Source organism: Phragmites australis, chromosome 1, assembly GCF_958298935.1.
Source record: "Phragmites australis chromosome 1, lpPhrAust1.1, whole genome shotgun sequence".
NCBI classification, from domain to species: Eukaryota; Viridiplantae; Streptophyta; class Magnoliopsida; order Poales; family Poaceae; genus Phragmites; species Phragmites australis.
The window spans coordinates 10,019,035-10,030,434 of record NC_084921.1 but is presented as its reverse complement, the minus strand read 5'-3'; the positions used below and the strand labels follow the sequence as shown (position 1 = coordinate 10,030,434).

The 11,400-nt window shown below is 45.8% G+C and overlaps 2 protein-coding genes across 2 annotated transcripts; one reads left to right on the top strand and one right to left on the bottom strand.

The window, feature by feature from the left end:
* Nucleotides 1–1,454: 1,454 nt before the first annotated feature.
* Nucleotides 1,455–3,179, top strand: LOC133908946 (probable transcription factor At3g04930). The gene has a single exon (XM_062351184.1). It carries the CDS (start codon nucleotides 1,574–1,576, stop codon nucleotides 2,705–2,707), a length of 1,134 nt encoding a protein of 377 aa, XP_062207168.1. The 5' UTR covers nucleotides 1,455–1,573; the 3' UTR covers nucleotides 2,708–3,179.
* Nucleotides 3,180–3,490: 311 nt separating this feature from the next.
* On the bottom strand, nucleotides 3,491–4,533 carry LOC133887624 (heavy metal-associated isoprenylated plant protein 16-like). Its single transcript, XM_062327576.1, has 3 exons — nucleotides 4,453–4,533; nucleotides 4,289–4,364; nucleotides 3,491–4,207 (listed from the first exon to the last, which is right to left on the bottom strand). Exons 1-3 carry the CDS (start codon nucleotides 4,459–4,461, stop codon nucleotides 3,759–3,761), a joined length of 534 nt encoding a protein of 177 aa, XP_062183560.1. The 5' UTR covers nucleotides 4,462–4,533; the 3' UTR covers nucleotides 3,491–3,758.
* Between the last annotated feature and the right edge of the window lie 6,867 nt (nucleotides 4,534–11,400).

Below are 11,400 nucleotides of genomic sequence, written 5' to 3'. Positions count from 1 at the left end.
TCATATCATGACACTATGGCAAGTCTCATATTTTTCTACCCATTTTTGTTCGTTATTTTATGTACTTGCAGATCAAATTTGACTTATATCCATCAAATAATTTCTTATGAAAAAGAGTTGTCCATAAAGTTAGATTTCAATGGAACATAGCAAACATGTTATCCATCCAAGAATCGCCAAATGAAGTCGCTTTTTTGTTCCACCACTTCTCACTATGCTACCAGCTACCTCCTCTGATGCACTTAACGATGAACCAAGCAAAACCCATAGATCAGAAGGGCAGCTTAGTGTGTCAAGCTAATCTACTTTTGCTTCTTCCACTTGGCAAGCATTGAAAATTCCTTTTTTAAGGCAAGGAAGAAGAATTGTTATTCTCTTTCAGAGCACAACTGATTCCAAGGGCCGCTCCCAGGAGTCCACATCTGCTGCATCTCAATCTTGAAGCACGACTGAATTCTAACTCCAAGTTCATAACAATATCATTCTTAAATCATACTGTAGTAGTATCGGAATCGATGTGGCGGCCTTTGGTTGGTTGTTATTACGAGAAAGAAAAGAGAACAAAAGGAGACCAAAAAGGAAATAAATAAAAAAAAGGTTTGCCGAGTGCTTAATATCGAGCACTCGGCAAACACATTGTTTGCCGAGTGTCCGTTAGACGACACTCGGCAAAGGGGTGACTCGCCGTTAGCCGCCGAACGGAGGGACACGTGGCGCGTTGTTTGCCGAGTGTCCGAATTCGCCGAGTGTTTGTTCTCAATTTTGCCGAGTGCTATGGTTTATCAAGTATTTTTTGATGTATTTACCGAGTACCTATTTATTTGCCAAGTGCTTTCATCCGGCACTCGACGTAGGTGGTTGTTTACCGAGTGCCCGATATATAGCACTCGGCATACACATCGTTTCCGGTAGTGCTCCTTCACGCGCTCCCGCCGCCACCGACGCCAAACCAGTCACGCCGCCGCCGTCGCGTCTTCGATGTGCACCTACCGCCTCATCCTCTCCCCCATCTCGCTGCCACGACCCCGAGCTCCTCCACCGACACGTCGTCAGCCTCCTCCACGTGGCACCCTTGGCTCCTTCATCGACACGCCGTCGTCTCCTCCACGCGGCACGAACCCCGGGCTCCTTCGCCTGCCTTGGACTTCTTTACTGCGCACCCGACTAGATGGCCAAGAGGAGACGCATCCACCGGCGTGCTGCTGCAGCTGACGAAGGCACACCGGAGGGTGCGCCGACGAGGGAGTCTACCCCGCCGACGAGGTGTAGGCCGGCGAGGAAGGCTTCGTTGTGTACGCTGGCGCCGATGAGGTGTAGGCCGGCGAGGAAGGCTTCGCTGGGTACGCCGACCAGGGAGTATACGCCGCGTACGCCGGCCAGGGAGGGTTCTTGTACGACGCCGAGGGCGAGTATGCTGGCCGGTGGGGGTTCGCCTTGCATGCTGGCGAGGGAGAACCGAGTCAGAATCTCTAAAACCACCAAACGGGCGAATCCTATCGGGCACCCGATTCCAACCAAACCCCTCCCAATCCAATCCAAGTTCCCAACCCCAAACCCCGACCCCGACCCAGCCATGCCCGACGATCCCGCCGCCACCTCCTCCGGCGGCGACGATGATGAGGGCACTGACACCGACGCCTCCAATTCCGATCTCGCCGCACCCCTCCCCGACGCCACATCGGCCCCACCTCCCCCTCCGGCCCCGGAACCCACCGGCGCAGTTCCGCCGCCGCCTCAGCCGCAGGGGGCCGCCGCCGCGACGGAGGACTCGAGACGGCTGTTCCAGCGGCTGTGGACGGACGAGGAGGAGCTACTCATCCTGCGCGGGTTCCTTAACTTCACGGCGCGCCGGGGCACCACGTTCGCGTCGCACCAGTACGACACGGGCCCCTTCTACGAGGAGCTACGGCAGCGGCTCTCCTTTGACTTCACCAAGAACCAGCTGATCGAGAAGCTGCGCCGCCTCAAGAAGAAGTACCGCGTCTGCGCGGCTCGCATGGCCGCGCAGGGCGCCGCGTTCGCCTTCAGGAGCGCGCACGAGGGCGCCATCTACGACGTCGCGCGACACATCTGGTGGCCTGCGTTCAGGCGCGACGTCGCTGGCGGGGGCGACGCTTCGGACGAGGACGACATCAACCCCGCCGCCGCCGTAGTGGCGACGACACCAGGGGTGCTGTCTGGTGCAGTGGAGGATGTTGGCGGCGGGAGCGCGTCTGCGCCCACGCCGAGGGGCAGGGGAGGGCGACGCGTCCGGAGGAAGACGGTGCAAGAGCTGGAGGCGCCAGCATTGGCTGCCACGTCTGCGCTGATGCTAAACGATGTGGTTCATGAGCCGCTTGTTGTAGCTATAGAGAATTTGGCGCCGGCCATTGCACCGCCACCTCCGGTGGTGGCATCTCTTCCAGCGCCAGTGACTGCCTGTGGTGCCACTGAGGAGGCTGTGCGGACTATCCTATCACCGCTACTGAGGGATCTCATCAGCTCCGTCGCTGTTGCTGGGCAGACTCGACTGGGGTTTGGCGGCAATGGTGGTGCCGATATTCTTTGCTTTGGCTTTGGGGTTGACGGCCTGAACCCTGGGGTGCCCGATGATGAGAAGTGGAGGCAGCAACAGATTCTGGAGCTTGAGGTTTACCTGGAGAGGATTGAGCTTGTCCGGGAGCAGGTCACCACTGCTCTAGAAGAGCTCAGGTCATCGGAAGGTTGATTAGCTATCTTCTTCCACAGTGTTCTCGTCAGAGTCTCGCAGGTTGCCTTGTTTTATCAAGAACAGAGAGTATCTATTTGCCTTGGATTTCTGCTGTTGGATAGGGCGGCTTTGGAGCCGGAGTATACAGAGTTGCTGTGTTATAAACTTCTAATTATACTTGGATTTAGCTTAGTTGCTTGTGGTTGTCATAAAGTTAGAGGCTGGGAACTTTGATGTGTAGATGGAATAGCGATCAAGGTTGTCGTTTCCTGTAATCCATTTTATTGTCAGACATGATTAGTCTCATAATATGATAGAATGCAGTGCATAGGTTCCATAGTAACCTCTTTAGCTTTGAATCATGAGGTTTATTATACTATTTTTTCATTTTAGCTTGAGTAACCTTCGTAGGTTGTCGGAGTGAGCAAAAGCATGGAAATTGAAAAAAAATATAACAACCATTTAATTAATAACCATATCTTTATATTTACTTGGTGACTTTTTGTTTGTGTGCTTGGTGTTTTGTTTTGATTATAAAAGACTAGTGTTACCTGGAATATTATGATGCTTTGGGCTATCGTGGTGGATGATTGCTTTTATTCTATTCTTACTTGGTGACTTTTTGTATTCACCAATTGCATCGTGCCATGTTTTTGGTCGGTTTAGAGAATTTTCTTTTGAATACCTTTTAACATTCAAATGGCCTTACAAAGGCACCATGACTTTTATTCTTTCTGAACATTCAGCTTACAAAATTTGTCATTGAATGAGACGGTGAAACTAAATTGTTCTCTTGTTAAATGTTTGTGACCTTTTTCAGCGATCTCTGTACTGCAGCCATGACTCATTCTATGCGGCCGATGTGATTCATTGTACCACACCGGTTGAAGAGCCAAATCTGATTCATTTTACAGACTAAAGAAAGAAATACTCTGCCCCCAGCGTAACAAAAGAACATGTGCATAATAACAAAAGAAAAGGGAAACCATTAAAAATGAAACAAGTTTCATGGTGAAATTCATCAGCAAAGTCACAACAATATACTGCACTCACGGGGAATCTGCACACCCTACTGGATGGTGCATTCTCCTGCTGGTGATCGCTCTTCGTAGCAGTAGCCGCCATAGGCCACAGGCCTGCCGTAGCAGCTGTAGCAGCCGGGCTTGGCACAGGGGGTGTAGTAGCAGCCGGGCCTCCTCGTGCCGCTGCTGCAGGAGCACCCCTTGTCGCACCACTCGCACTTCCCCTTGCAGAACTTCTCGCATTTCTCCATGCACGCCTTCTCGCACTTCTCCTTGCACTCCTGGCAGCAGGCCTTGTCGCACTTCTCCTTGCAGAGCTTCTCGCACGCCTCCTTGCAGGGGTCCTTCTCCTCCTCCTTGGGCTTGTCGTCCTCCACGCTGACGATGGTCGCGGCGAAGCCCTTCTTCTTGAGCGCCACCGCGATACGCACCGGGTCGACGACGCCGACCACCGTCAGCGTGCACTTGTCATGATCAACTTCCATCGACTTGATCCCTGGAGGACGGTCACGAGTCACGACATGGTGTTAGCCCATTTTGTTCGTACGCACACATTGCTCGATAGATAGGTAGATACCTTTGATCGTGGCAACAGCTGCCAGGATCTCACTCGTGCATTTCTTGCCGATGAGATCAGCTCTGACCACCGTCTTCTACAATAGGTAAGCGACAACACAAACACTCACAACAGATGGTTCATGATCAGAAGTAATTTGCAGAAACAAAAGCATGATCACGGACCTTGGACATTGTGAGCTGATGACACCCCTGGTTTCGATGCAGACTCTTAGTTTTGTGTCTCTGGGAAAGGAGACTCTGCTGCTGGACTGGAATTCTACAGGATTCTTGTCTAATCCTAGGCTCTTCATATAAGGTGGCAACTCTGCAAGTCAACTCGGCAATACAGCAGCTGCCACCGTGCCATTGGCTGGGACCTGGTCGTAGGAATATACTATATATACACACTTGTGCTCCGCAAGTGTATAAGCTTGTCGAGGTAATTTATACTACTATAATCCTCTTTCTAACCGCAGGAGGTTGCAACTGATAGCTGAACAGTGGTTAGCCAAATTTTTTGCTTGGAGATTGCACAGACTTTGCTCGTCAGGTCTGGTCGGTTTTTCCTGGTACACCTGTTAGTTGGGGTGAAGAATATACGGGGTATCGAAGGGACAAACATTATGAATCCATCATCAAAACCGCTTCGTCTACACGTTGTTTGCTTGCCCTGTTAGTGGAAATGCCGGCGCGCAAGTTTTTTTTTTGTCATATTAGTGGAAACCGCTTCGTCTAAACATTTTCAGTAATCAGAAAGGTGGGCATACATCCCCAGCTTACAAATCCTCACGACACCATCCCTGGGAGTCTCCCACTAGCATGCGAAAACTATAAATATTTTCGTTGTTTCTTCAATTTGTCCCGGTCTGTTATGAATAGAGTCGAAGGATGAAAAATAACACATGGGGAAGTGAAACAATGTGATACCAAATCATATGGGGCATGCATGTGATAAGCTAGCAACTAGCTAGTACACTACTCCTGGGCACGAGCACGATACAAGGAGCTGAAATGACAAACCGTTGGTGGAGCATATTAGCAAATACGGTAGCGTATATTATCTATTTTTCCATTTTTACCGATATGCGGTAGAAACATATGGAAGCAACTGCAAAAACTGGCTTCTTGGCATGTCAGAGATGGCGCTTCTCCTTCTTGTACGGCTCCGGATCCTCAGGCTTTGTCGTCCTCGGGGAGGAGCTGACGGTCGTCGCTGCCAGGCATGCCTTCCTGAGCTAGTTCTCGAGCACGACCACCACCAGCGTGCAGCTCTCGCGCGGCTTCGATGACCACGGACTCGGTCCCTGCATGACGATGCACGTACGCATGCGCATGGCGTGAGATTACAACATGATCAAGAGCGGCGCTGACGGTCACTGACAGGTGGGCCCTTTACACCTGTCACTGCTGACGGCGAGTTCAGAGTTCTGCTAGCTGCGAGAGTTGAAAATATAGCAGTCATGTCATGCATTTCCTGCTTGGAGATTGCACTGACTTTGCTCGTCAGGTTTGGTCGGTTTTTGCTGGCACACCTGTTAGTTGGGGTGAAGAATCTAGGGGGTATCGAGGGGACAAACGTTATGAATCCATCATCAATACCGCTTCGTCTACACGTTGTTTGCTTGCCCTGTTAGTGGAAATGCCAGCGTGCAAGTTCTTTTTTTTGTCATATTAGTGGAAACAGCTTCGTCTACACCCCAACAAACATTTTCAGTAATCAGAAAGGTGGACATACATACCCCAGCTTACAAATCCTCACGACACCGTCTCCCACTAGCATGGGAAAACTAGAAATATTTTCGTTGTTTCTTCAATCGAAAACACTGTAACTCGAATGTCCGGACGCATCGGACGGGATAGTCCGATCAGTCCACAGCCTATCATTAGGCTTGCCCAAAAATATACCCATCAATACACAATTACACTGAAAGGTGGCTTCCATTTCAAACGGTTTTATGCAGTGACGAACCGACACGTCCACTCGAGCGCCAAAAGATACATCATCGGGTAGGAATTGGTCATATATATGATTAACAATGCTTCACTTTGACATGACGATATGATTGAGAGGAGGTCATATGATTAGAAAACTCTTTGTTTTCTCAGTAGTGGCCGTGCTGTGCTGCAAGGTGGAATGATTGAATGGACGTGGTCTCAAATACTGTTATGCCCTAGTTGGTTGCAACTTACACTGTTAAGTTAGTAGTATCAGATCTGCAAGTAGGAATGTTACGAAATGGCAAGGCAACGCATGGACGGACTTGGTAAACCAAGTGTTCACATTTTCTGGGCTAGGCTAGAAGCTACAACGACAGTGAATGGCACAAGCTGCAGTACAAGGATTGATCATCCTTGAATGAGCTGTACATAATTAGCCGGTTTTCATATCAAATTAGGGCTGATCAGTGAGTTTATGTCACAATTATGTGCATAAATTCATGTTTTAAAGCCATTTAGACTCGGATCAGTGCAATTAGGCGACTTTTATGCCCATAAGTTCATGAATTAGGCTCTGATTAGCTTCTAATCATACATGTATGTGTTTATGTGCTTATTGGCTCATTTTGGGATGATTTGGGCTCCGGTCCAGTCAATTAGGGCTTGGCCGGGGCTCTTTTAGTTTTGGACAGCAGTAAGGAGGGGAAATCGAATGTTTTGAACAACCCTAAGGCAATCTCTTAATCCCCAAAACCACAAATTAGCTCTAAATCCCTAACCTTAGAAGCAACCCCCAATCAGTAACCCTAGACTAAAGGAGAGATGAGGAGAACTTACGGCATATGGTGCTTCTCGTAGCTTTTAGGTCCGCCGGAGCCCTCTTCTTCTTCTTCTTCTTCTTCTTCTTCTACGGCGGGTCCTCCGCCTCTTGGTCGCGCACGTGGATCCTCCGTTCGGACCTCCTTTCATCGTCCCCTTCTCCTTGCGCGTGTCGGAGGTCTAACGGAGCATGTCTCCTTCTCGCCACGCGCGGAGGTTGCCTTCACGAAACCACCACTGACCGGCTCGATGGAGCCGCGCACAACCGCAGTTGCACGTGCGCCCCAGCGAGTCGACCCATGGTGGCGTTGTTACGACTTCTCTCTCTCTCTCTCTCTCTCTCTCTCCCTCCATGTCCCTCCGGAAGTAAATTCTATAGAACCCTGTCCAGAAAGATCCTTGTGAGACCCCATCCATGCAGAAAAAAGAACGGGCCGGTGCAGTTGGTTGGGCCGCTTGCAGAAGTGGGCTGCGGCCCTATCTCCTTAAGGTTTATGGGCTCTTTTATTTAATCTAGTTTTCCAGTGAATTCTTTAACGTTTTTTATTTTAAACCACTAGAATTCTTAATGTATATGGTCCAAATAAATAAATTTTTAATGTACCAAAATTTAAGGTTATTTCTCTGACGTGAGTTTCCTAGTGAATTCAATGTTTTCCTTTTATGCACTGATTTAATTGACTAATGTGACTCAAATAATGATATTTTATGCACCAAAATTTATAAATATTTATCTGAATAAATTAGAACCAACGGAAAAATTATTTAGAGAATTTTGATGTTATTTGCCTGTGGTTCCATACTGACTAACGTTAATTATAATCATGTGTCATTTATGTATTTATTAATTTTTTTCCTGTTTTCTTCCTAACAATGATATGGATTGGAATTGAGTTTTTTTTTATGATTTTAATCAGACCAATATAGAGTTATTTTCATACAAATATTACTTTACGATAATGTTCTAATCTGTCTCAAAATTTTCTTTCAGCTCTTAATACTTCCACCGATGCCACCACCATTAACGGCACAGAGGAGCTCACAAGGAATAAATTTTTTGTTTGGAAAGCTAAAGTAATGGTTGTCCTTAGTGTTCTGGACGTTGATTATGCACTCAGGGTTGACGCCCCCATTGCTCCCGCCATTCAATGGAGAATTATGATGAATTTAAGAAAAAATATGATGCAATTACTGAAAAGTAGGAGCATTCGAACCGTTTTCTCTTATGGTAATGAAGAACTCCATTTCTGTTGGGATAAGGGGAGCAATCCTTGACTCCGATACAATAAAGATGTACTTGGCATCTGTGGAGGATCAATTCAAATGCACCTCTAAGGTTTATGACAAAACACTCATTCAGAGACTTTTAAGCACTAAGAGAGCACATTATGATGGTGACTGATATGCCCGGCAAGCTCAAGGGTATGGACATGGAGATATTTTTGAAGGATTTCTTGTCCATTTCATTATGACCTCACTACCTCCTGAGTTCACTCCATGTAAGATCAATTACAATACTTATAAGGAGAAATAGAGCATGAGTGACTTGATCATGATGTGTGTCGAAGAGAAAGAGAGACTGGGGGCCAAAAATAAATATTATAGTCCCCTTGGTGAGGGAGAAACTCTGCAGATTCGAGAAACCTACATCCCCTTGGTGAGGTCAGTTCGATTGAAACGTGTGTACAGTTTAAACGTTGCCATCAATTATTATAGTTAGTTGGCTTTCGGAACTGAGAGAAATATGCTTTTTAAAGTAGGTTCCTCTTACTAATCGACTGTAAAACTCTCTCCTATATAATGGCTGGGACTTGGTATTTCGGCACACACATCTGCACTACTACAGAATTGGCCTTATATACCAGCCCTTTACTACCGCCCGATGGCCTAAGCTGGTAGTGATACCCAACTCTATCATCACTGCTGGCTGAAGCCACCGACCGATAGTATTAGTAGGACATCACCGCCGGCTAGTCGTATGGGTTGGCATTGATGTCTCGACTATATAACAGTGGCCCTCCCCTTCCCCAAGCCCGAGCATAATAGAGAGAAGCTCTGGTCTTGCTCGGTGGCGATCATTTTTCGTCACCTAGTTCTTGGGGGCTTCAAAATTTTGAGGAATCCTCACATCCTAGTTGTTTCAAGGTATGTAACTTCATTACCAATCCATTTCTAGTTGAATTTTATTTACTAAATTGCTCTAGATTTTAAAATAATGGAGATGAACCTATGGCCATGATATTTTAAGACAATGTAGATGCAATCATACCTCATTTATGATATGGAAGATTCAGTTAGTAGCTTATGGTGGAAAGTGTATTTATTATTAATTTACATTAGCTACATGTATAAGCATATTTATTTTTAGTTTTTAATGAATTAGAAAAATTAGCCATAAAATTAAGGTAAATAGAAGCCCCAAATATATTTTTTATATTTTATTTAATTAGCAAGATCCAATATAGAAACTTTAGGTATGGACATATTTATTTTTGATTTTTAATGAATTAGAAAAATTAGCCATGATATTTAAGCATGTAGCAAGCTCTAATTATATTTTTTATATTTTAATTACTTAGCATGCTCTAATATAGAAACTTTAGTTATGATCATATTTATTTTTGATTTTTAATGAATTAGAAAATTTAGTCATGATATTTAGGTATGTAGCAAGATCCAATTATATTTTTTTATATTTTATTTAGTTAGCAAGCTCCAATATAGAAAATTTATGTATCAGGGTATTTATTTTTAATTTTACCTAATTATTTCTATAGAAGGATTAAATAATAATAAAAATTTCTAGGGATGGCACAAACAAATACTCATCAGAAGCGAACACGAAAGCATACAAGAGGTGGCTCCTCCAACCCGGGCCAATTGCCGGCAGGAGATGACGAGGTAATTTATTTGTTAGTGATTGCAAAATATTCTAGATATTTTTAATGTGGATTTACAATAATGATATAATTGTAAATGGACAGAAGATGGATGCACGATACGAGCTGTGTGAAAGCAGAGTACAAGAATGGCATGGAATATTTCTTGGTAGCAGCCATGGTGCACAATTCAAGTATATAGTCTCAGTACATGTGCTGTCCATGCGTTGATTGCGAGAATAAGAAACAATTTTCCACCACCCAACAGATACATTCCCACTGAGCACGGTGAAGCTGAGATCGTACATGAAGGGAAATACATTGGCAGAGAAGATGAAGACTTGTGCACCGATGATGAATACACAGATATACCGCCTATCAGAGATACGTTGGTCGATGATGATCTAGAGCAGATGTTGGTTGAGGACAACGACGACGATGATCTGAAGCAGATGTTGCACGATGGGGAGGGAAACATCACCAATGTAAGAGAGTTTCAAAAGTTTCAGTGTATGGTAGAGGACTCTAAAACACCGTTATTCCCAAGCTGTGAGAAGGAGCACACAAAGTTGCATATCGTGCTTTCACTGCTACAATTGAATGCAAGCAATGAGTGGTCTGATGCAAGCTTCACAGAGTTATTACTATTCTTGCAGAAATTGCTTCTAAAGGGGAATGTGCTGCCAGAGAACACGTACCTAGCCAAATAGGTTGTGTGCCCATTAAGATTGGAAGTACAGAAAATACATGCATATCCAAACAATTACATGTTGTATTGCAAAGAGCATGCAGACTTGGAAACGTGTCTTGTCTGTGGTGCCGCATGGTACAAGTGTGACGGTGATGATATCGATGGTGAAGGAAAGATGAAAAAGCCTCCCATCAAGGTGGTGTGGTATTTTCCTATAGTTCCCCGTTTGAATCGTTTATTCGTGAACAAAAGGCATGCCGAATTGATGTGATGGCACGCCAAGGAGTGCAAGGATGATGGAAGCTGAGACACCCCACTGATTGTATGCAGTGGAGAAACATTGATAGAAAATATAATAAGTCATTTGCAGAAGATGTAAGGAATATAATGTTGGGGAACGGGTTGGCTATGCTAGCCTAAAAATAATTTTTTCTACCGCATTCACTGAGGAAACAATGCAAAAGATGATATATGCAGTGGCAGAATATTTAGAGCAGATCAATCCAACGTTGTGCGCTTTAAACTCCTCGAGCAGCTTCGCAATCAGATCTGCGACCAGCTCCGAGCAGGTGGTCATGCTTCTCAACTAGTTCCTCGAGCAGGTCTATTGCGTCCTCGATCAATTTCGAGTAGGTGGTAGTACTTTTCGACCAGTTCTTTGACTAGGTCTATCGCGTCCTACTCGACGACTAGGCAAGAAGATATGTCGACCAACTGAGTAGGTCCTCGACCAGCCAGACAGAAGCGTCACAATCTTCACACCAACGAGATCAGCACCGCAGTAGCAGCAACGCCTCTTGGGTA